Here is a 26284-nt window from a genome sequence, read left to right as displayed (position 1 = left end):
TCTGTTTCCATGGAAAAGTTTGCCAAATATTCGGGTCAAAGCTTAAACAATCCACAAGCGCAACATTTTGGATTTTGTTAGTTCGTTTTCATTGGCTTCTCCATTGTGTTTGTATCGAAATTTTCTTGCCCGGCTCTGGGGCGCCCAGTGTCACAGGACGCTAACAATAGCATAAAAATGCAATTACCTTCCCCCCATAAAAGGGGATCTGCAAGAAATGAATAGCCCGGAAACAGGAACCGAACGGCACACGAAAATTTAAATAATATAAGCACCGAACGACCAGCTGGCAAGGTGAAAAACAAAATGGCAAATGCACAAGTTTTCAATTAAATTACCCGGCCAGGGCAGAATCGAAACCACACACATGTGTGTGCATCGCAGCTCCCTCCCATGCGAGCCGAGTATGAGCGAGCCAGCAGAGCAAGGAGCTGGAAAAAGTGCCCAAGCAGTCGCAATTTGAGGGTGGGCGGCAATCCAATTTTGATGGCCCAGCTGGGGCAACAATCCGACAGAGGAGGGCGGAGCTCCCAAGTCCACAAAACTACCAGAGTGACTTTATGCAAACGTTGCGGAGAACACAGGCTTTCCAGACTCCCCGTATTTGCATACAATTTGCCTAAAAACTCGCCAAGGAGTGTCTTTAAAAATACATTCCGGGTGTGCGTTCTCCCTCTGCTTCTGGGGCCTGCTCCTTCAGGGCAATGGTTTCTATTCCCACCCGTCCAGACTTAACACTTGTTGGCTTGTTCGCTCGCCTCAAAAGCGTAATTACAACAAATGGCCCATTGCAACAGTTGCATCTGCAATCAGGTGGCAAATGTGCTCCTTGCTTCTGGCTAATAAAGGATTTGACTCTCTGGTTGGCTAGTTGTCGGAGCTAACTGCCTTTGAGGCCCGGCCGGTAACAGGATTTAGGCAGGACTTTTCGAAGCTATTTGCCCAAGAGTTTGCAGTTTATTAACCTGTGGCCAGATGTGGAATGTGCAGATGGGATGTGAGCTAGGATTGCCAAAGTCTTTTTAAAATATTCCATGAGCTTCTCTTAATTTGTAAATTGTTTCTCGTCTTTCACTTTACAGAGGGAGCCAACGGAGACGGCATGGCTGTTATCTCCTCCCTGCGATCCTTCGACCGCGAGCAGCAGAAGGAGTACATGATCCCCATTGTCATCAAGGACCACGGCTCTCCGGCCATGACGGGCACGAGCACTCTTACCGTGATTATTGGCGACGTGAATGACAACAAAATGCAGCCCGGCTCAAAGGACATCTTTGTGTACAACTACCAAGGACAGTCGCCCGATACTCCGATTGGACGGGTCTACGTCTACGATCTCGACGACTGGGACCTGCCGGACAAGAAGTTCTACTGGGAGGCCATGGAGCACCCCCGCTTCAAGCTGGACGAGGACTCCGGCATGGTAACCATGCGGGCTGGCACCCGCGAAGGACGCTACCACCTCAGGTTCAAGGTCTACGATCGCAAGCACACTCAGACGGACATTCCGGCCAACGTCACGGTCACTGTGCGGGAAATTCCCCACGAGGCGGTTATTAATTCCGGCTCGGTTCGCCTGTCTGGCATTTCCGACGAGGACTTCATTCGCGTGTGGAACTACCGGACCCAGAGTCTCAGTCGCTCCAAGCTGGACCGTTTCAGGGACAAGCTGGCCGATATGCTCAACACGGACCGTGAGAACGTGGACATTTTCAGTGTGCAGCTAAAGAGACGACACCCTCCACTGACAGACGTGAGGTTCTCGGCCCACGGCTCCCCCTACTACAAGCCCATCAGGCTGAACGGAATAGTCCTCATGCACCGCGAGGAGATCGAGAAGGACGTGGGCATCAACATCACCATGGTGGGAATCGACGAGTGCCTGTACGAGAATCAGATGTGCGAGGGCAGCTGCACAAACTCTTTAGAAATTAGCCCGCTCCCGTATATGGTAAACGCCAACAAGACTGCCCTGGTCGGTGTGCGAGTGGACACCATTGCGGACTGCACCTGCGGGGCAAGAAACTTCACCAAACCCGAGTCCTGCCGCAACACCCCCTGCCACAACGGTGGCCGGTGCATGGACACTCGCTTCGGGCCTCACTGCTCCTGCCCCGTGGGTTATACTGGACCCCGCTGTCAGCAGACTACTCGCAGCTTCCGAGGCAATGGATGGGCATGGTACCCGCCTCTTGAAATGTGCGACGAATCCCACTTGAGTCTGGAGTTCATCACTCGAAAGCCCGACGGCCTCATCATCTACAACGGACCGATTGTGCCGCCGGAGCGCGACGAGAAGCTCATCTCTGATTTTATTGCCCTGGAGCTGGAGCGCGGATACCCGCGACTGCTGATAGACTTCGGCTCCGGGACCCTGGAGCTGCGAGTCAAGACCAAGAAGACCCTGGACGACGGCGAGTGGCACAGAATCGACTTATTCTGGGACACCGAGAACATTCGCATGGTTGTGGACTTCTGCAAGTCGGCGGAAATTGCCGAAATGGAGGATGGCACTCCGCCAGAGTTCGATGACATGTCCTGCCAAGCGAGGGGGCAGATTCCGCCCTTCAACGAGTATCTGAACGTGAACGCCCCTCTGCAAGTGGGAGGACTCTACCGGGAGCAGTTCGACCAAAGCCTGTACTTCTGGCACTACATGCCGACGGCCAAGGGCTTCGACGGCTGCATTCGGAACCTGGTGCACAACTCCAAGCTCTACGATCTGGCCCATCCGGGACTGTCCAGGAACAGCTTGGCCGGCTGCCCCCAAACAGAGGAGGTCTGTGCACAAACAGAAGCCACTGCCCGCTGCTGGGAGCACGGAAACTGCGTGGGCTCCTTGTCAGAGGCACGCTGCCACTGCCGCCCGGGCTGGACGGGACCTGCTTGCAACATCCCCACCATTCCCACCACCTTCAAGGCCCAGAGTTACGTCAAGTACGCGTTGAGCTTCGAGCCGGACCGCTTCAGCACTCAGGTACAGCTGAGATTCCGCACGAGAGAGGAGTACGGAGAGCTGTTCCGGGTGAGCGATCAGCACAACCGAGAGTACGGCATCCTGGAGATCAAGGACGGCCACCTCCACTTCCGCTACAACCTGAACTCGCTGCGCACCGAGGAGAAGGACCTCTGGCTGAACGCCATCGTGGTCAACGACGGACAGTGGCACGTGGTGAGGGTGAATCGCTACGGATCTGCAGCCACCCTGGAACTGGACGGAGGCGAGGGACGTCGCTACAACGAGACATTTGAGTTCGTGGGACACCAGTGGCTCTTGGTCGACAAGCAAGAGGGTGTCTACGCAGGTGGAAAGGCGGAATATACCGGAGTGAGGACCTTTGAGGTGTACGCGGACTACCAAAAGAGCTGTCTCGATGACATACGGTGCGTATACTTGATATACTACTCTTAGGGTGTTTCAAAATCACTTCCATATCATCTAATCCGTTTTTATTGTGATTATCTGTTACAGTCTCGAAGGCAAACATCTGCCACTGCCACCGGCCATGAATGGAACCCAGTGGGGTCAGGCCACCATGGCGAGGAATCTGGAGAAGGGATGCCCCTCGAATAAGCCCTGCTCGAACGTCATCTGCCCGGATCCCTTCGAGTGCGTGGATCTGTGGAACGTCTACGAGTGCACGTAAGTACCATCATCCCCGAATCATCACGCATTGCTTTTCGTTTCTCATCAAAATGAAAAATTAACCCACCAAAAGAAAAATTAAACCATTAAGTTGAATGGACTGCCCGGACTGAGTACTTGACCATCTAAAAATTATACAAAATGAAGAGCCGAAAGGGAGTGCTCGGTCGGCAAAACCACAGGGCCGAACCGATGCCACATAAAAGGGAACATGGAAACAAATCGCCAGCTTTTTCGATAAGCAAGCAAAGCTAACATTTGATAGGCTTAATCAATTAAAGGGCAGCCAGTAACCCACAATAGCAAAAAAAGAAAAACACACACTGAAATAGGAGTCGGGGCAACGAGTCTGGCAAAGGCTTATTGGACCTGTCCGTCAAATCAAAGAACCTCCTGGCATAGCTGCCATAGAATCACAGCTTCACACACTCACTCAATCACACTCCCACATACATAGATGGCACAAAGTCAGTTAGTGATTGGCACTAAACGTTGCGTGACAAATCAATCGGCTTAGGCTTACGTTTTCGTTTCTGTTTCCGTTTCCGTTTACGTTTACGTTTCCGTTAACGATTCGCTTTCGCTTTGAGTTCGGGTCCCGGGTTAAAGTCGATCCAAGAGTCGCCAAATCGGAGAATCAGTTGTAGAGAACATTTATCCGGCTCGCAATGGTCCTTTGTACATATTCACGCTTTTGTTTCATTACACGGAGTAAGAGTAACAAGCTCAGCACAGGTACAATCTGTACAACAGCGCTTATCTTTGTTCAACACACACACACACACCCTACACACCTACTGGCTTAAAGCTTTCCCAAGGGACTTACCAATCGGCTAACCAATCAGCTAAGGGCTAGGAGGCCCTCCCTGCCCAGAGAAGCAGCGCAGAGCCATTTGCAAAGTGCCACATCAGTGCGATTATTTGTTTATTTTTGTGTACTTGGAAGGTGGCATTTTGCATAAACTTTTCTCTGCCAAGTCGACTGCACCCATCCTGTGACTCGGACTCTCTCTCGAACCTGTTTAACTATCAATCATAAAATTGGAACATCTATTCGATATTTGCTTTTCGGTTGCCCAGTTTTTGTTGCCATTGAACCCCATCACTTATCTAATTAATGCTAACCTTCTCGGTCCCACTGAATACTGAATATGTGTAAACCCCAATAATAGTTGCGGCGAAGGACGCATTATGTCGCCCGACTCCAAGGGCTGCATGGACCGGAACGAGTGCCTCGATATGCCCTGCATGAACGGGGCCACGTGCATTAATCTCGAGCCCCGGCTACGGTATCGCTGCATTTGCCCCGACGGGTTCTGGGGCGAGAATTGCGAGCTGGTGCAGGAGGGTCAGACCCTCAAGCTCAGCATGGGCGCCCTGGCGGCGATCCTGGTCTGCCTTTTGATCATTCTGAGTGAGCATCGATCCCATACGCCCCCCGACCATCAATATAGCCCCCTATATGCAACAACAACTTGTGACTTAAGTCAAGCAACTAGTGCTGTAGCCAATGCTTAGTGTTTTAGTGTTTAATGTTTATTAGTGAAATCATTCATTAAATCCATTTAGTTTTCCCATCAATTCGACATTCTCAACGATTCCATCTCATGCACTTTGATTTTGTTTTGACATCTCTATCTCTATCATTTGTAAATCCCATCATTCGGCATTAAATCATGGCTCACTGAAGAATGCAAATCAAACATATATTTTGCACATTGGTTTATTGCTTTTTGAAATTAATTCCATTCAGAAGGGCATTTCCATATTCATCAAACTATCATTTCATCTGCATTCCAATTCGAGTATTTGTTTTTGGCACATTTTCCGTTCAGCCTCCACTCGATGTTCAAGCTTATCACATTGTTCGATCTGTGTATGTTGTGTCTGTAAATAATTTATTAATTAAGCGAAGGTATGTATCCCCGAAGTAGCCGGATTATTTAACCAAACAAGTCCCCGACTTTGTACTAGAAATGAACTTACACTCGAAGAGACACTGTAGTCTCTGATACATGCTCTGATACATTTCGTTTTTCGTGCTATTCTTTTGCCATTCTACCGACTCTCCGCCCCTATCACACATTTCAAAGTGCACTCAGCCAAGACAAAGAACAAGACCTGAAATGCCCTTCAGGTAAGTTAACAAATGTGCAGCCAAAGATACAAGTTGTCCATGAGGAGACAAGGCCAGGCCATCAGCTATCCACCATCCACCGACTGAAACCCGAGGAAGAGCAATTGCAGTTGTTAGCTTTGGCATTTCGAGAAATCACGATGCACTAAATCCACCCAAAAGCCAAAAGGAACTTAGGGAATCACACACACAGTGGGAGGACAGCTCAGAGGAGCTATCAGAGGAGGGGTTTGGCTTCCGGAAAGTGGCTCTAAGGAGCTGCCAGTTCCATTTTTGGGCACTACCTCGCCGGGATTTACTGTGTTTGCATTTTTTTATTCCCCCTCTCAATTTTTCACGTTAAATGCCGGCTATGTGTGTAAACAGCCAGAAAAATGTCAGTTGCAGGCTTATAGCCCGGCTCCATTTGTATGCCACCTTTACCTTTGCTTAACATTTAAAAGCAAAGACGTTTCAAGGAAGCACAGAAATTGCCCGAGCTCGCTCCAGTCAATTTCAACTAAAACCTAATGACATAAAATATGGCAAACTTTGCAGACAAGCTCCCCGAAAAAGGGAAAAAAGGCAATGAAAATATTCTGAAAAATTATCAAGTACCCCACTCACTCTGATGGCTTAAGCTACGCACTTGGGAGTAATCGAAGGCAGCCAAGAACTATTCCCGATTCAACTTTTCAGCTGGCGCTGATTTAGTGTGAAAGTTTTTACTGCTTTTGAGGTATTTACTCTTGCTCCGGCCCAGGGATTTCTTTTTTTCCTGCTGGCGCCCCGCCGAGGAAAACGGTCAAGCAAGGCTTGTGGCAATAATCTTCAATATATCAAAAGTGGCTAAAGTCTACCTTTGAAGAGTATTCAATTGCATTTGAATGAAATTCTCTAAGGTTCTTGAAAAGAGGTAACATTTTGAGAATTCCAACAATGAAGGACCACTGTGGCTTCTTGTATTGATTTATTTGAGACAAAATATACATTTCCTTCTCTCCGATTTATCACCATTACTCGCTGGAGAGTTTGTTATGTTTAAAGAAGGAAATCCCATGCATCTCAATTACTCAAACCTTGAGAAGTCTCTCCGTTTAAGCCATTTCACACCTAAGTTGCCAATGTCAACCGACTTTAAAAACTTTTGTCCCTCGGCTCGAGAGCAAGTGTGGTTCTAGGAGTGTTGGCCAAAACTAATCAAAACAAACTTAAGGAACGCAGGAAAAAATAGTCAACCAAAGTGCGACAAAATAAAATGAAATCCTGCTCGCCCCAAGAATGCAGAGGGACGAAAACTTTATTCAATTCAAAGTACAAAAAATTACAATAAAAATTCCTCCATAATAATCATAAAAGCACAAAAAATAGTAGGGAACAGCACTTAAGAAGCGTGTTTGGCGAGGAAGTCGGAAAGGAGCTATGGGAGCTATGTTTGTGCAATGCAAATGCAAAAAGTTAGTCACACGACCGAATCCCAAAACTAAAACTCACAAAGCGTGAAATAATAACTACAAAAAAGTAAACAAAAAATGGAAAAATTGGTAAAGTTGCAACGAACGTTTAAAAGGACTTTTTGACAGTTTTTCACATACTGAGGGGATGCAAGGAAAAGGACAAAGCGTATTGTTCTCTTCTATTCAAACATACGAAGGGAGAAAGGCATTCACTGAGCAAAAAATTGGTTTATAAAATTAAATGGGATATTTATAAAATTTTGAAGCTATTAAGTCTTCTTTGGGAAGTACTAGGTATTATTGAAATAGTAGGATCAGTATCCAAATCCCTTTTGCTTTAAGGCAATTTTCTACGGTGCTTTTTGCAAAAACTTTACTCAACTGTGACACATCGACACCTGATACTCCCACACCTGCATGATGAAACAAATTTTTAAATAATTTCTTTTGTTTTTTCAACACTCCACATACCATACTCCCACCCACACATCCAACATCCAAACCGTGTTACGTATACGCAACTGTCGGGCCTCCGTTCCACAGCTGTCCGGCCGGCTTTAAGAGCTCCGGCAGCACCTGTGTTAACGACAACGAGTGCCTACTGCACCCGTGCCGCAACGGGGGCCGCTGTCGCGATCACCACCCGCCCAAGAAGTACGAGTGCCACTGCCCCATGGGCTTCACCGGCATGCACTGCGAACTGGAGTTATTGGCCTCCGGCGTGTTGACGCCGTCGCGTGATTTTATTGTCGCCCTGGCGCTCTGCCTGGGCACTCTGATACGTAAGTACCCCACAACAGTGTCCACTAACCCGCAGTCGGAGTGACTCACCCACAGGTTAAGGTAGCCTAACATTCTGGTAAAGTAATTACTCAATGGGTCTTAAAGAAGTATGGTAGCTTGCATGGTAGCTTTTAGATATCTTTCCTTATTTTTACCCGCAATCCCCGATAATTTAAAACGAAGCCACGCCCTTTAAATATTAATGGGCCGGCGTGTAAGCCATGAAATTAATGAAGTCTTACAATCGGCCATCTGCAATGACCGGAAACGGCGGATCCGCAGCAAGCAAACATGTCAAAAGTCATTTCCGCAAATTACATGACGCAACAAAAGGCCTCCATAAATTAAGGCTTATTGAATGGTCAGGAAAGTATAATATTTTGCATATCAATGAGGTCCTGAAAAATCCGTACATCCGTACATTACAAATTAAAGATGGCGGGGCAAATTTTTGGATTGCGAATGTGTATTTGACGAACACAGTAATTGCAATTACTGGCGGCCAGCTGGCGTGGTAGAGCAGCAAGGACCAAGGACGAAACTTTTCCCGTCGCAAAAGAAGCCGCAGCAAATTACTTGCGTCAACTTATTCCAGTTGCTGTGGCAATTCCACGACTTTCCGAATGCCCGTCGCCGAAAACTTTTTGTTTTCCCTGACTGAGCAACAGATGCTGTGCGCTGTCTGCCCGACTCTCAATATGCTGGAAAGCGCTTCAAACGCACTGCTGAAATTAGAAAGGCGACTGGCCACCGAAGGACGAAGGACGCGAAGCGGCGTCTGCAGCTTGATCTGCCATTTTGGTCAAACGAAAAGTGGGACAATGCTGGCAATATTTGTTTGCTTTCCCTTCCCTTTTTCGTTTATCACTGGCATATTCTTTCCGCCAAATTCCTTTTAGCGTTTCCCAATTTAATTAAGCATTTTTTGTTGTGCTGTGGCGGAAAGCTATTTTCAGTTTCGCTCTTCCACCGTGAAGGAGAAAGTAGAATTGCAATTTTTCTGCATGTTAAATTAAGTGTAGTTTGGTTCACTTTATAAGCTCCCAAAGATGTTGTTGCATATTGAAGGAGGGTACAACTTCACTGGAAACGCCAATTTAATTCTCCGTAATTGAAACTATTCCCAGTACTCGTCCTGGTATTCGTCGTTTACAATCGTCGCCGTGAGGCGCATATCAAGTATCCGGGACCCGATGACGATGTGCGCGAGAACATCATCAACTACGACGATGAGGGTGGCGGCGAGGACGACATGACCGCCTTTGATATCACTCCGCTCCAGATACCAATTGGCGGCCCGATGCCACCTGAGCTGGCGCCCATGAAGATGCCAATCATGTGTAAGTACTACCTGTGATTTTGCAAAGCCATATGATGGTTAATTAAACTCAATTCTGTGACTGTGTGATTATGTTCTCATTAAAACCAATTCCTTGTTTTATTTTCAGATCCTGTCATGACCCTGATGCCTGGGCAGGAGCCCAATGTGGGCATGTTCATCGAGGAGCATAAAAAGCGCGCCGACGGCGACCCGAACGCGCCTCCCTTCGACGACTTGCGGAATTATGCCTACGAGGGTGGCGGCAGTACTGCCGGGTCGCTCAGCTCCTTGGCGTCAGGTGAGTCGATGTGCCAATGGTCGAATTCTAGTTTCTTGCACCCAATATTCAGCAGTTTAGACACGAAATTAGAACCACAATGCCTCGATGCCCCAAAAAGTAGGCTACAAACTAGAGCAGCACTCGTAGGTGCCTGGCGAACGGGAGCCCACAATTTGTTTTCACTTATCATCTTTTCTGACATTTCCAGGACAACGAGCCTCAGATACAGCTGAATATTGGGTGTAAATTTGGCAGGATAACAAAAGACCTTAAATGGTGCTTTTGTGGGTTGTTTCTGATTTAGTAGGACGATGTCATGGTCCCTCAAAATTAAATTTTCGATTTTTGTGTGCGCTTGTACTTGTTTATTGCAGGCACTGATGATGAGCAGCAGGAGTACGACTACCTCGGGGCCTGGGGACCACGCTTCGACAAGCTGGCCAATATGTACGGACCCGAGGCGCCCAACCCCCACAGTACCGAACTAGAATTGTAAGCGACGAGCGAGGGAAGCGGGATGGTAGAACGCTCACCGTACCCAGTCCGAAGCGGATACCTAATGAAGAAACTAAAGTGTTAGTAGATACAAAGTTGCATTTAAAACGAAATGAATCGCCACACAGACACAAAGAAAGCGCAACCAAAGAAGCATCTGAATGCTGACAGTTGGCACTACTCTCTACATAAGTGAAAAACTACAGTCTATAAACCTAGAATCGGGCGGGAAACGAATTAGAGTCGCACGGAAGTGAAGGAAAATCAAACACATATTATGACACGTAAAATGACATTTGTAAAAATTTTTCATCAGCATTTAAATTTAACGATTACGATAAAGAAATTAAGTTATTGTATTAGGGCGGCGCAACCTGCTAACCAGCAGTTTTTGCTGCAAAGTTAGTAGTCGGAGTCGGAGTCAAAAAGTGGGGAAATGAAAATTTTAAGATGTAGGCGAGAGCATACCAAAGTTTAGTTTAGGAGCGCTTATGAATTTATAACATTAGTTCTGAACAGATTCGTTGTGCATATTATTTTAAGTTGTACATTTTGTGTTAGGAGTTTTGGTTTCTAAGTTTTTAACTTTTCTAGAGTCAATAGGCGGATAGGCCGACAAATGAAAAAGATTTCGTTTATTTATTTTAAGCTTTCTAAGTACTCTTGATTTAAAATAATTTCTAAGGATTACAATTAAACATAATTAAAACTTATATAAAGGAATACCCAAAGACTGTTTTCGTTCCATCATAACAAGTATATACATACATTAAAACACGAACATATATATAAATATATATTAACGTATAAAAATTACGACATTTTTAACTGAAAACTGAGACGCACTTCGCCGCCTTGTGTCTAATTTATTGTCTAAGCACAAGCGGCAGTTGAGGAGCCAGTTTTTCTCAACTTAACGAGTACGAATCAGAGTCGAAGAAGAAAATACTCCTAAAAGATATTCTAAAGCAAGAAAAACTTATGCTAAATTCTCCACACCAAGCTAATCTAGCTGAGAAACGCTAGCCACGTAAAGTAAAAATTAAAAGTAATGAAAAAGAAAATTACCTTTAGATGAACTTAGCGCAATTGATATAATTAATGAAATACTTGAGAAGCAAACAAAATTATATATGAATGATGGAAAACGGAATAGTATTTTACATTGTATATATTATTAGTTTTAGCACCTATATAAAGAAAACACAAACACATTATGAAACCACATAAAATTGATGGAAAACCTAAAATCCTATTAAGTCATTTCACTAAGCTGCGAGTATGGACAGATAACGAATGCAAATAAACAAAACCTTACGTATACACGAATCCAAAACTGAATTCCCATTTTAATTTTTAATTGAAAACAGAAATCAGAAAATAGAAAATAGACACCCCTCGTATGCTGCATAGATTGTTGCATAAAGGAAAAATTTTTTGTGTTGAACTCGTTTTTTAGTTTTGCTCGATTGTTGAAATGTCAGCCAAGCGCAATACACAGAAGCAGTTTATTGAAAGCAGATTGTAGAGAACCATAAGTAAATAACATAGGCATGAGAATAAATATAAGAAATTAATCCGAATCGTAGCATTTTCCAGGCAGCGTATAAACCAGCATTGGGCCCCATTGGGAGTCATGTTTCAGTTCCTTATTTTCACAAGTTCTCCCTCTAGGCAGATAATCAAGTCTCAGCCCAACCACGAACGTTTTCGGTATTCGAGTTATCCTACTACCACAAGAGAAAGTAAAGTAAATTACCTAAGAAACACCTACATATACATATAATGAACAAAGAGGAAAATGTAACAAACTGCAACACAAGTTGACTATTGAAAGTGCAAAGATTTTAACGTAATTGTTAAACCATACAGCGAAATAATATTGAGATGATGAGGCACCATTAACCTTTCCGCTGTACTTGTTTGAGGACATTCTAGAAATTTTAAAGCACACTAATTGTTAATATGAACCTCGACTCGAGTCTATAAAGTAAAATTAGCCATCGACACAAAACAGAAGACAGTTGGCATTCAGCGCCATTTGATTTGCATCCGAAATGCCAGATAGTACGGAATCCAAAGCAAACACTGAACACTGCCAAAATTATGCTTCAGTTTCTTTAGAACGAAATACTATATCCTTTGGCTATGCGCTTTCGCGATTTGTTCATTTTAGGATTTGGCTTTTTCTGATCCATCCGAGTATGAATCAATTTTGCATTTATATATGTATAGGTCGAACAGCAAACGCAAACTGAATCCGAATGACACTGACACCCACACTAAGCAGAGGGGAGACATTCATGAAACAGAATAATCGGTGCAATATTTTATATTTTTAACAAATGGAGCAGCAGAAGAACAGAACAGAACAAACCACGCAATAGGGAACCCAATTAGTAGAATGACAGTAAATTATATACCCATTTACACGTATTTGTTATATATTTTGTAATGTAAGTTAGAAGCATATACTACATATTGAATAATGCACAGACACGTATACATATATAATGCGAAAAACATTACACCATTAACAGGAACAGAAACAGAACACTCCCACAGACAGACTGACGGGCGGACAGCTAGAACCGACACGCGATGCAAGAGTCATACTATTTGATAACTATGTATTTATAATGTATGCATTTTTTACCGACGCAAAAATAACCCGAAACCCTATACCAGACACCATCTACCAAGAACGAACCCCATTAAGTCGAATATTATGAAACGAAACCGACACACACAGACTAACAAGGCAGAAATCCAATTCGAATGCAGTTTTAGATAAATTTGCGAATAAGTAAATTATGTAAAATCACTTTAATATACAGTAAACAGAAATGAAAAACGGAACTAGTATTAAATCGAAAAACAAAAGAATTATGAATAAATTACGAATAATATTATGACAGAGGCAACTGCAACTGCAACTGAAAGTAAAACTAACAAATCAATTGTGCAGCATTCGATTCTCTTGACAGTATCGAAAATTATAGAATTGCAAATTAAGTAAGCAAAAAAAGAACAAGATGGCGAAAAAACTTGTAGGCGGATCACAAGCCACTGAAAAAATGGGGAAATATTTAGTTAAGAGACACGAAAGAGTCACACGAACACATTCATACACTGACATATACACACATACTATACACTCATAGACAACAAAAACAACTGCAATTATATTAAACAACAAATTATTATAAAAGCCAGAAAACACAAAAAAGAAAAGTGGAAAACAAACAAAAAGAAAGAATAAAAAAATAAATAAAGAATCTGTAACGTTATATGGAAAACAAAAATCGAAGTGAAGTTGGCTTTTATTTTCTTGGGGGGTTGGTACATATCAACATTTTCAATATTAAATCGCTCTATACTTCTAACTCTCTTAATCACTAATTATTCGTTATTCTAATTATTCGATTTCCAGGTACTGACCAACTCTTACCTTACGCTACCTTACTATACTTATGATTTAATATTTATTCCATCTTTTGTTATGAAAACATCTCTGTCTTAAGGTATCCTTATCTCATTTGAACTAGCCCCACTTCAATCCCCTACCTGGCAGCATCATATCGATATTTGTTTGTTTGTACATTACATATTGCATTGTTACAAATGAAACCAATATTATGCCAATGTCAATGTTGAGTCAGACATGCACAGAGCCGCGGGCGGACTTCCCAGCAGCATATTATATCCTTATTTGACCCGGGTGGCTGTGTTCCTTTGTCTGCAGCTAACACTATTGCCATCAGCAAATATAGCCAACAGTTCCTATAAGCACATACATCATACACAACAAAGGGAAACACTCTGGCCCGAAGAACAGCGGCAGCTCCTCACCGGTTTTGCTTTTTTTATTTATTTGTTTGGTTCTGGAGAATGTGTAAATGGATTTGACTTTGGCTCTACAATTTCCTCTTGCCAGCAACGGAAAGGAATAAAATCTTTGTTTCGCCAGAAAGGCAAATATGTATAATGCGCAAACGCCAGGGTTTCTTTGCATTTTTCAGTAGAGCATCAAATTTCCAATATTATTGCCCCCTGTTGAACATTTGTCTCTCGCTTTTTCGCCTTTTCCGCGGGTTCTTGGCACGTTCCAGCAATTGTTTAGGGCGTGAAACAAATTGCGCATACGCCGAGTGGTACGGGAGCGATGGCGACGCCCAAAGCGAGCGATGGCGGTATGCAAACATTCACTTTGAGCACAATTTATAAGCCACAATTTGTGCGGACTATTTTTAGCTAAACAATTTGTTTAGCCGTCTCTCTTCCAGCTGTCGATTTATTGGCCAACCCTTTCCGACCTTCTCCAAAGACCCCCCTCCTCATCTGATTTCATTGTCAAGCCCTTGTTTTTGTTTGCGTTCCCCCGCTTGATGGTATTTATGGGTCCTGTGTTCTGGAGCTGCCAAATTTATGAATTTTGCACTGACAAGAGCCGCTCGTTTATCTCATCTAATAAGTTTCGCTTGTTGCGCGGCCCACACTATTGAGCTTTCCATTTCGTTTCGGATTTTCCCACCATTTCGCGTGGGCTTCTGTTTCCCCTCATTTGCAGTAAAATTTTCTACTAGAGGTCGATGCGTATGCCGTCGAAACACTTGGAGAAATGGCTTGAATACGATATTGCGTATACGCCCAGTGAGAAACTATTGTTTAGGGAAAGTATTTCAGAATAATTAAAAATCATTGGCTTGTGTGGGCCCTGGCTTTGTGTTTTGCTTTCATAAATCCCAGTCTTGTTTTTTCATTGAGATTTTCATTTTAATCCTTATTTTCTTGTTTTTCTTGGACTGTACATAAAATATTGATTCTGGGCTTGGCAAGCAGTTTGATGAGCCTCCCGAATTTTTCGATTTCAGCTCCGGTTTTTGGGTTTCGGGCCTGCGTTCTGTGTATGCCTTCTTTTATAGCAGGTTGTTAAATGCGAGTTCTCCCCGAAAACCAGCAGGAGAAGGGCAATATGTCCGAGATTTTTTAGTTAAGTGCTGCAGTTTATGAAATTGCTTTTGGCCATGCAGAGGGAGCGGTGAATGGAATTTAACAGGCCGTAGCTGGGCTTACACTTAAAGCGAAAGGAAGAAGAAAAGTATTGATTTCAGCCGAGATTTCGTCATGTTCATTTGTTTTGAGATACTCATCAAATCATCACTTCAAAGCTATTCGGAATGCCCGACTTATGCCCGAAAGCATGCAACAAATATGCGCTCCAGATAAGCACATGTCATCCCCATATGCTCTGATTCCGGCTTTTGTAGTCTCGCCCACATATTTCAATATTTTGCCAACATGTCACATAGATGACATTCATTTCCTACAGTCAACACGCACAATTTGTCGCTCTCAAATGAAATGAAACGCTCCAAGACAACAGCGGCGACGGAAGGAGCAGCCAACAGCTCTGACATCCCCGGACACACCGGAAAATCTTGAACAAAAACCAGAAAAATATACATAACGAAAAAGAGGAATTTTGCTAACAAGGGGAAGCACAGAATGAGCATAACACGTTTTAGCCCAAAAGCAAAAATCAACACATGCAAATGGAGAAAGTGAGAGCACGAGCTGACAGCTCTGGGCAACATGGCTACAGATAGACTCCACACTCAGAAAAATACTCGGTGGTCGAATTGTCTCCAATGAAGCAAGCCCTGAATTTCACTAGTATTTTTCTCAATGCACTTTCTACGATATGAAAGCGAATGTGTTTAAATAAACCCACGCGTGCACAACCCGGAAATACTTGAGGGGCTACACAAAAAATGAATGAACCCCTGGAAAACTTGAGCAATTTAAATCCTAATCGGGATCAATTTGATTGTCCTAGCTGGCCCGCTTCCCCACTCGTCCCTGCGGTTAGTCGTTAAGGCCAACTTGTCAGTCAGTAAAAGGTCAAAAGGGTTGCCTTGGAGCAGAGAAAAAGGAATAAGAAAGGAAGGCCTACCCCCGAAAAGGGACAGCGGTCGCTGCTTGACAAGCATTAAATAAATAGCAAAGGATCACTTTAGAAACATATTAAATTTTGTGGCAACAAATTACTTAATGAATGTGGGAATGCCAGCGGATGACGACGAGGACCAAATAGGAATAGCAATCCGAAGATAGATTCCCTCGGCCATATGCAAATTCTTTGGCCCGCCTCCGCCAGCCTCGAGCTCTTGAGCGGGCGCCAAAAATGTTGATTACTCGCTCCTGCCGCCAGGATTTGCATAAACTGTCGCCAGGCACGTCTGTTGACGTCGAGCTATGTATATCCGCCCCATCTAATTGAGCCGAAAGAGGAGCCCCATCTAAGCCCGATTTAATTGCATTAGGGAGAGCGGACGAGTCCAAAAACTCCTGCTGTGATTTCTACATCTCGGGCGGACAGAAATCAGGCTGCCATGGGGCTAACCGCCATTTCTGAAATTAATTGGTATCTTTGGTTTCTGGTCTGCTCTATTGGCCTGTTGGTCTGTTGGTCTGATGGTCTGTTTGGGACGGATTCACATCCCACACATTCACTCAATTAATTTAATGTTTACATCCGCCTGTGGGCTGGCTTTGCATCTCTCCCTTGGTGTCGGTGACTAGGGCGTTTATCGGATTCGGCTTTCTGGGAAAAGGATTAGTTCATTAGTATATATCAAGTGAAGGCTTAAAGGGAACTATGTACCTCGAGATGCATTGCAGCTGCACTCAATTAATGTGGGGATTTGGCAAAGGGTTATGGAATACTGCCTACTAAGATTAAAAAGGAACAGATTGAAAATCATTGCACCACCTACGTTATCCTAAACTGCACAAATTTAATTAAAGCCAATAATTCTGAATATCTTCTATTATGTAACATGGACAAAGAAAAGTCGTTTAATTTTGTGCTCAAAGCAGATTTGCAATGCAGCTGGTCGTCCTCGAGCTTCCCATTAAGTTTGGATAATCCGATTTAATAATGCAGCTTCTTAGCGGGAGTCCAGCTTGCTCAAATTGATGGAATACGCTTGACTGAGGCTAGGAAAGTGCCTTAACGCTTAATCAATACCGAAACCAATTAAGATATTCAGCGAAGAGCATAAATACCTCAAGAAAAACGCACATTTCCCGTTTGGGGGATCACGGATTCCTTTCACTTTGACTCATTTTCATGGCAATGTCCCCTCCATAAGACCCGAAGACCGCTCAACTCTTTCGAGTAATTTAAATGTATGTGTACATACAACGGTAACATTTTCTGATTGCTTTCCATTTGCGGAAGAGATTTTCCCCCACTTTCCACTTCCCGCTCGACGGCGCCCAGGCGCCTGTTTTTGGGGTGGGCTGGCATTCAGGCTGTTGTCGTGCGGAGGATGGATATTCATTTAATAAAAGCCAGCAGCGAACAAATTTCAATGAAGGACTGCAAGTGCTGCATGCAGCCAGGGTCCGCTGCATCCTGGGACCGTTGCATATGTCTGCGTTAGCCTTAAGCGTATACTGAAAAGTCCCGAGGCGAGAACGAAAGGCAATGACAGCGGCAACAACGACGCCAGTAACAACAAGAGTTGCAACACCGCCAGCAATGGCAATCGTTATATCAATGGGCGGCGGGAAATGGGTGGAAAAGAAGGAAAAGCGCTGGGCGAAAGGAAGGAAGCCCACTGCGTTACGCTGCTTGCTGATAAACTCTTTGGCGGGGCTTTTGACGTGGTCCGAACCGCTGAAAGGACATAATAAATGCCTCGACTTTCAGGCCAACGTCGCACGGCTTGAAAGAGAGTATATAAACTTAATTAAATTTAATCCAAACAGCCTCGGTAAATACCCCTGGAGGAACTAAATCTGCCGCTTGCTAAAATAAATGGACATGTGATGTTTGTTTATAAGCAACAGCTTTTAAAACTATTTCCTCCCAAGGACTTTACTAAAAAGATTTAAATGTTAACACAAATAACATTTCATGTTTATTATTGCTGCACTAATTTTTTATATTTTTTTTTTTATCCTTTATAACAGAAAGGATTTCTGTGTAAGCGATTTGTCATAGTAAATTCAGGTTAAATGAACAGGTTGACGAAAGGCGCCCGTCAAATCTGCTCTGCCAGAATGGGAAACAATATATTTCAGGCACTGATGGCATTCGCAATCGCTTAAATTTTTACTTTCGCGTTGGTCCCCAACTACTGAAGTTTTCTGCGCAGTTCTGCGACACTGTATCGTTTCTCATTTCGTAAATTGCATTACTGCCCAGTCATAATTGCGCTGATTAATTTCCATAAAGTAGCAATGGCCAGAAGACCCGGCCGAGTATCCTTACAGCTGGCCGGCACTCTGGCACTCTCTCATGTACGTGTATCCAGGCTATAAGGCATTTTCGCAGCCCGGTAAATGAATTGCAGCAACAAAAGTTTATGGCTGCCCGCTCCTTTCCCAGTTAAATTATATGCGCATATTCAATTCTTTTTTCCGTTTCGTTATGCGTCGTAATTTAAAAAGGCAGTTTTCTCATTAGCATAAGAAGCGAAAAGATAATTCCGCGAATCAACTGAACTCGGAGGATAATGGGCCCAAAGTCAAGTGGACTTTTCGAGAGCTATGCCTTTATTATTTAGAACTAGACAAAGCTAGTTCGTTTTACTTTCTTGCAAAATTTTAACAATACCCTTGCAAAGTAAAGCAGCGGCACTACCCCGCTTTCTGCATCATGTGTCGTAAACTCATTTCGAAGCAAATATTTACCTGTCCATGAATCCGGTTGTCACCTGCCTGTGCTGCCTCGATCCACCCACGCATCTCTCTGACAGGAAACACGTGACATTTGGGCGCATCGCAGACGGAAAAGGTGAGTTTCAGGCTTTCTTTACGTTATTTTGCACTTTGCACTCTATAAAAATCACGTAAATTTCATTAACAATACTTCGGAAAGTGGACGCGGATTTCCAGAGAGCGGGCCACAATGGGAATACACCGAACAATAATAATTGCAGCGGGATTTAATTGTGCATGGGAAGTTGCCGCCAAAAAGTTGCGGAAGTCACACGCCGAGGATACACTCGGCGGCGGCAAAGGTGCAAGAGGATATGCACCGTGAAATCCATGTGCTTTTAATGTTGAAAAATGAGTTTGTGAGCGCGTCGTAAGCGGCCAACTGACCCATGGGTATAGCGCCCCCTCCAGTCGCCATCCTCTTCCGTTCCTGCCAACCGCCCCGGGCAGTCTTTGTGTGTGCAGCGAAGCAATTTGGCGTGTGAAACGGGTCAGGTCAGTGGCGTCCGCACTCGGCAACATTTGCAGTCGGAATTTATACTGCACTTTCGAACAAGTTGCTGCCTTTCTGTGCTGGTTGTTGCCTTTTAGTTCAATATGTGCTGCCACTACCCCGGCTGCACTCGGCCAAGTCATTAAGTGAACGTGCCGGCTGTGTGTGTGCTACTTTAACTACATTTAATTGAAAGAAATTTCAGACAAGTGGCTTTAATATGCAAGTACAGGTTGTCCTCTGACCAGCTCGAATATTCTTTAAAGAAATCGACAGCCAATCAAAGCTACATCACATTAAATATTCAATTTAAATCCTTTCCTCCTGCCTTTCAGTAGAGCCAATATTTCAAAGCGGTGCCACTGGCTGATAGTGCTGCTCCCATGAAGAGATCCTTCGTAACCGCTTGGCCTTTGAGCTCGAGGCATAATCATAAATACTTGACTTGTCATTTAGTGTGCAATTTCCGCACTTGCTGCTGGCTGGAACTGGGGCTGGGGAAAACTTGCCGGTTCCGGCTGCCAGGCTCATAATTCCTGTGGAACTGACAGCAAAAGTGGCGCTAATGTGGCAAAGAAGCGCGAAGCTAATCATCCACAAAATGGCGATGTGATCATAATGAAGTTGTAAGTGGGTATAAGCATCATTATTGGGCTGCTTCTGCCTCAGTTGCATGCTGGCTGCAACTTTAATAAGAAAATGATTTCCGTTTGGCAAATTGGAAAAACGTTTGCGGAGTTTGCTCGGTGATTTTTCGTTTCTCGTTTACTTTTTTATCCCTCCTCCCCGTCCTCCTCCGGGTGCATGCCTCGACTATGTCTGTAATCCATTTATATGGTAATTTTGTGCGCTGTGCGTTCCTCGTTGCGCATACGCCACGTGGCCTGTCATAACTATTTCAATTCGCACAACATGTGCCGCAAAAGTAAGAGTAGCTACCACCAGAAGGAAAACCCGTTGCTGAAAAATCAATAAGATGCCGTTACCGCAAACAAAACGGAAACGGATACGGCTACGGAAATAAGCGCAGCAGGTGAATACTAACTCTGCCACTCGATGCGATGCTGACTCCTCACTCCAGACCTCTGCTGAATATCCCCTTTCTGGCCAAATGATTACTTACAGTTTGTTAAACTGCTCCGCTTGAATTTTATTGGTTTGCAGGATAACCACTTTTGCGCTTGGCTTCAGTGATGGTTTCCCAGTTTGGCGAAAATTTGTTTCCAGTTTGGTGTGGAAGCCAACTCCCAAAATATCTGAGGAACATGAGCCAAGATCAGTTAATTAAAATAACAATAGCAGCCTTGAACTTCTAATTAGGGGCTTGTTTTTTGTAAAAGTTTTCTTTCATCAAGTTTTGTGGACTAATCAGGACTATTTTTGAAAAAAAACCTTTAGTTCCTTTAGTATTTAATGGAGAATGGAACAGCTAGTCTACCGGCGAAATCTTTTAATTCTTTTAAAGTCTACCCACTGCCGTAAGGCGAAACACTTTGTGTGGCAACAACTGTGGCGAATATGGCAATAAATTAATAACGATTTTAATTAGTTTTGTTGCCAGACAACACACATCCGAAAAGATACCAAAAGCGGAAGATACAGGGCGACACAAGGCACCAGAACACAGCTTTGCATTTGAAACGGATTTTTTGGAAAACGAGCCACACTTGGGTTCCACCTTTCCGTGCCGTTGTCGCGTTTGGTGTCACAGACGAAAACTAATTTGAAAACATTTTAACACTTGTTTGGCAATTTTGCACTGGTTCCCCGCTGCCACCGCTTTTGGCATTATTAGTTGCTGGTGTTGTCGTTATTTTATTAGATTTCATTTCGGGCACATTTACTTTTGCCAGGCATTATGGCACTCGCACAGAGAGAGTCTGCTGGCCTCTGGCCTGGCCTTATATTGCAAAAACATTTGTTCAAATAACGAGCGTAATAACAATAACAACAGGAGCAGTAACAACAGCAGTGGCAGCAACAGCATAAAATATGTATCCACTTTTATGGAGTTTTAATTTGTTTTGTCGCCGAAAACACTTCCTGGAGGGGAGCGACGGCGGAGCTGGTAATATCCGTTTCACGTTTTCCGAAGCTAAAACACTCAAAAAGTGTAATTACCCAAATGGTGTTATAATTTAGATGTGTGGCATGGTGTGTGTGTGTTGCAGGGGCTGCTATGTTGGAGGACAAATTGAAAGGGCTGAGCAAAGAAAGTTAAAGAAAGTTTTCGTGCAACATTTCCTGATTTTTGGGCGGAAGGAATCAGGGCCAAATGGATAGGCTTTTAGGAGCTATTAAGAAAGAATTCTTTTATTTGATTTTGTCATTAGGAATGAGCACTCAAATATTTGTGCGAGATATTTGCATTTTAATTTACTTGATTTGCAATTACCATTCGGCTCCAATCAATCTCCGATTGTGGTTCAGCCCGTTTGTTGTTTACACTTACCGAGTGGAATTGCATCTCAATTTATAGTTTCCCTTGAAACAATTTGGCCAACGACAGTCATTTGTTCTGTATCTGCACTATCTGGCGCCCGGCCGGGCCACCCGCCCGCCGGCAGATTTGCAAATAAATTACATTGAGGGAAACGTGAGCACTGCAAGCTAAACTGAAATATGTTTTGTAAAATTCCGCCGAAAAATTGCGCAAACATTAAATTGGACAACATGTGCGCGCCTTTTGCTGTAGCTTTTGCAATAAATTTTGCTGATTTACGAGAATGCGATGCGGATGGCGAGCGATGGGAGAGCGGGTAAGGAGGCGAGGCACACGCTTAACTAACTAAATAAATGTTGCAACTTTGCCCCATCTGGGGCTGCATATCAAATTATTTGTTGCACTTTAATAGTGCCAAAGTGGAGTACGCAAACTTTGCCACTTTCTCTCGCTCGGTGCTTGGTCCTTGGTCCTCCTCGGTGGTCCTTGTTTGTTTCGATTTTTTCTTTTCGCTTTCCAAATGAATTGCACATTTGACATTTGGCGAGCCATTTGAATAATGCAACGTCCCGGGGCGGATGCCACTGCAACCAACAGGTGTCGTCGAGTGTTTTTGTGGACCGGCGAAAAGCTTTTAGCGCCTAAAGGTATGCAAATCAGCTGCTCTGCCACAAAGATGCCAGCACTTTCAACTCGGTTTTTGTAAATGCAGAAAAGAAGTCGCGACGGTACTTGTCATTAGTCCCCCTCCTTTCACCGTCCATGGCCCAGCTCCAACCCCTGTGCATTCTCGACCTTTTGCATTCTGGCCACGCCTTTGTTGCAATCTTCGTAGCAAACTTTTCGCATTAGCTCCCCGAGTTTGATACTCCAAAAACTATTATAGAAAAATATTTTTGCAGCTCGAGTGCGGCCCTGGATGCTTGAGCTGGGGCGGTCGGGACGGGGAACTTGATCCTGCAGCTGACTGGTACATTGTATTGACTGTTAGGTGGTTGCGCCCCAAACGCAACAGTGGAGTTATTTATGCATAAATGTTTTATTCCGAAAATTCAAGACTAGGAAATTGCGTTTTCAGTCTGGAAATCGTATCATCATAATCCTATTTTCGGCATAAATATTACAAGGTAGATCATTTATTCTGATAACTTTCCATTTTGTTGCAAGGACTTTCTCCGTTTGAAAACATAAAATTAATATTTCATTTATTTCAAATATGAGCTAAATTTTTCCAACCTTGTCCCATTGCGCTTTTTGAGCACTTTCGTAGCCACCCACATGTGGAAGCGTGCCCGAGAAACTTTCCCATAAAACTGCCGAATGCTTTTCCCTCTTTCCACGAGCGGGGAGCGAGTGTGTGTGTTTGGGTTGCATTTTGTGTGCAGGAGCTGTCGTTGTCGACATCGTCTAGATTGGCACTCGATATTCGCAACTGCATTCCTGCAACGTCACAGGGCTTCCCCCGCCCCAGCCCAGCGCCCCTTTGTATTTTCAGCTTAGTTAACACAAAGGCATATTTAGTTTTCTTCCCATCTCGTCCCGGTCTCCAGACCCGAAAAAACTGCAAAAGTTACTTGCATAAAATTTGATAAATTCGGAGAGACTTGCATGTCTCCTGGACTGACGGCAAATCTAATAAAAAATACCATCCAGGGCTTCACTGTGTACGCCTCAAGCTGCCACTGCGGTCAAAAGTTAAAACGTCGAGTGCCATAGTCAGCTTTTTGTTAGTCAAACTCTTTCGGAGTTCAAGTGCCTGGCAGTTGGCCCCCGAAATTTGTGGTAATTTCCGAAATTGTGCATATGTTCGTTGACCTCTTCAACCTGCCCAGCGTTGTACTGCCAGCCCTTGAATTCAATTACCTTTTTAGGCCCCAAAATCAGCAACCAGCTTGCAAAACACTTTGCTTCCTGTTCAACGGAGTCTTAAAGCCCGAGGCCCCGGCTATTCCATTATCCAGCTCTCGAGGTGAACTTGAACCAACTGTTGCCTCTACTTAGCTGTGATATGTAACTTGTCAGAAGTTTGCTGACGTGCAGATTAAACGCCGAGTGGAGTCTGCCAGGAGCAGTGGGGTATCATTTATCATAAGCTGCGTACTCAAAACATTTTGTTGACACTCCTGACGGCTTGCAGTTCATGGATAACGAATTTCGAGGGCACCGCCAGAGCGCTGAAAAGGGTTAAGCCATTGGGTGAAATATTGTTGTGTTATTTTGCTCTTTAATGGAAGTCCTGGAGGATAAATGATAAAGGCTGTTCAATGCACTACATTGAATGCTTTTAGCACTAGGTTTATGATAACAACTCAATCAAAATTCCATGTCGCGCTGTGACAAATAGTTGTATCCACCTGAAATTAAATTTGGAGCAAGGTCCTTAAGGTCTGGGGGAATAGACAGAGGATACAACGCTCTGCCCAACAGAGCGTTACAAATCACAACAATCATGCGCGCTCAATTGTGCATATTGATTGTGCATATAATGCCCATTCCCCGCGTTGATTGTGCTCACAGGTCACATAGCGAAGGTCCCGGCCCACGACCTAGGAGCCACGCCCCCCGCTGTTACGGCCCACCTCTCCGGGCAAACTAGCTCAAGTCCCCGGACGAGTAGCGTACTTTTGTGACTGCCTGCTGTCTCGGCTGTCATTCGTCTGTGCCCCTGCTCATGTCCCTGTCGCTGTATCTGTCCCAGTCTCGGTCTCAGTGTGCCACAGCTTGTGTTTCCTCCATGGACACAAGGACAAGAGGTTTATCCGGCGCAGATTGTTGCGCGGTTGTCCTAAGGTCGACCCCATCCGCCCACTGAGACAAGTAAAGTAGACTCAGCATTAACTTATTATATATTACATAGAAAAACATATTCCACAAGGGGTTCAAAGTAAGATCTGGACGTTTAAGCTCTTGAATCATATTTAGTATATTTAGTTTTTTGAGTATTTTACAAAAAGTATATTTTTCTCAGTGGACTCGCCGACTACTCATCGTTCTGGGTAATTGTGCGCACTCGGGGCAACCTCGTTTGTCATTGTAAATTATGCGGTTAAATCGTTCGTGGGCCTAGTTTTAACCTCAAAGCGTGGCTTTAAAATAATACCCTGGCACTTGCTTAAAGCTTCTTCCATTTGGGCTTCCAGCCAAAATGAATATTCATGTAGTTTGTGGAACGAAACCCAGCTACTAACTACTTCTGTACTTCCGTGCAATTCGCTCAGCCCTCACTTAAAATTTACATATCTGTTACAAATGCATACAGAAAGTTGGCCAACAATATACATACATTTTTACGCGAAGCAAAGTGTGCTGGATGCTTGAAAAATTCTCAAAACTCTTCAAATATTGCTTAAAATAAAAATACATTTTCGTTTTAGAAGTGCCAGTTGGCTTCTCACTGGATGCTCACGAACAAAATTAAGGGCATGTGTGTAACCCGTATTAGAATGGGTTTTTAATTAAATGTTTTTATGGGCGACACACTTCCTAATAAAAATGAGAATTTCTTAAATTAAACTTCTTGCTTCATGCTCCCCAAAATTCTTGGTAGATCCCAGGATATTGTGCTGTTTAAGTCGCCATTTTCCGGAGACACAACTTCACGTTTCTGCGTTGATGGATTAATCTCTATCACATGTAAACAATTCACGTGCTCCAAGAGTGTCGTTTCCATGTTGTTGTGGCTGATGTTGTTTCGCAGCACTTTCAGCTTCTGGCTTCTGGGCTTTGCACGGCTCGAGCTACCGCGTTGCATCATAAAGTCATTTAAGCATATAAATTGCACTTTTATGTTCCGCTCCCGTCGCACAAACACAATTACTCAGCCACGTTCCACGGAAAAACCATGGGAAAAGGTGAGTGGTTAGGGAAAGACACTTCGTATGTAGAAATAACTGAGCTCCAGAAAACAGTAGCCGCAAAACGACTTAAATATGGTATCTCGTATCTGAGATATTTTAAATCGGATGTGTTAAAAACACGGAAAAGCCAATTTTTTCTTTGGTCTATTTCAGGACTTTAAATATTTCGGCGGTTCTAACGATTCAAGAAGGGAATGAGAAAAAGTTTGAGGAATAAGGAAACCATTTACCTTCGACCCAAATCTAAAATTATGTAAAGTCGATAAAAATTGATGTTGTTGATCTTTAAAAAGAAAATTGTATCCTTTTGCATTCCGATAGGTTAGAAAACGCCTGAGATATCTACTATCGGTATAAGAAGAATTTAAAGAATATACAACTAAAAACTTCTTAAAACCCCAAGTCCTTTCACTCCATTTGGGAGCCTATCCGATGGATATTCATAGGTAGAAGATAGATTTCTATATGAAGAAATTGCGACCATTACTAATATAGATATTGTTTCTTTTTTATAAAAATAAGTCTGATTTTAAAATAGTTTGTTTTTCTTCATTCAAAAATGTCGCGTTTGTACCGCGATTGGGTAAGTTAACTTCCTAATGCCTTTCGATTGCCCAAATACATACATATGTATACAGCAGGCCAATTCATATCTTCATA

General features: G+C 43.7%; 1 protein-coding gene across 9 annotated transcripts in view; it reads left to right on the top strand.

Moving 5' to 3' along the window:
- The window catches only part of LOC108132279 (neural cadherin), an 82838-nt gene extending 69430 nt beyond the window's left edge, over positions 1-13408 (top strand). For 5 of the 9 annotated variants that reach the window (XM_043213694.2, XM_043213692.2, XM_043213696.2 and 2 more), the window contains 6 exons: positions 1083-3384; positions 3473-3643; positions 4819-5060; positions 9130-9342; positions 9451-9621; positions 9978-13408. In XM_043213694.2, coding sequence (XP_043069629.1) covers positions 1083-3384; positions 3473-3643; positions 4819-5060; positions 9130-9342; positions 9451-9621; positions 9978-10099 — 3221 coding nt within the window. In that variant the 3' untranslated portion in view covers positions 10100-13408. Of the gene's footprint in view, positions 1-1082; positions 3385-3472; positions 3644-4818; positions 5061-7762; positions 8002-9129; positions 9343-9450; positions 9622-9977 lie in introns of all 9 variants that reach the window. The other 4 variants (XM_043213698.2, XM_043213695.2, XM_043213699.2 and 1 more) reach the window with 1 other exon arrangement.
- Positions 13409-26284: the final 12876 nt, after the last annotated feature.

Source organism: Drosophila bipectinata, chromosome 2L, assembly GCF_030179905.1.
Source record: "Drosophila bipectinata strain 14024-0381.07 chromosome 2L, DbipHiC1v2, whole genome shotgun sequence".
Lineage (NCBI taxonomy): Eukaryota > Metazoa > Arthropoda > Insecta > Diptera > Drosophilidae > Drosophila > Drosophila bipectinata.
Note: the sequence above shows the minus strand (reverse complement) of the source record. Positions and strands in the feature narration are given on the sequence as shown.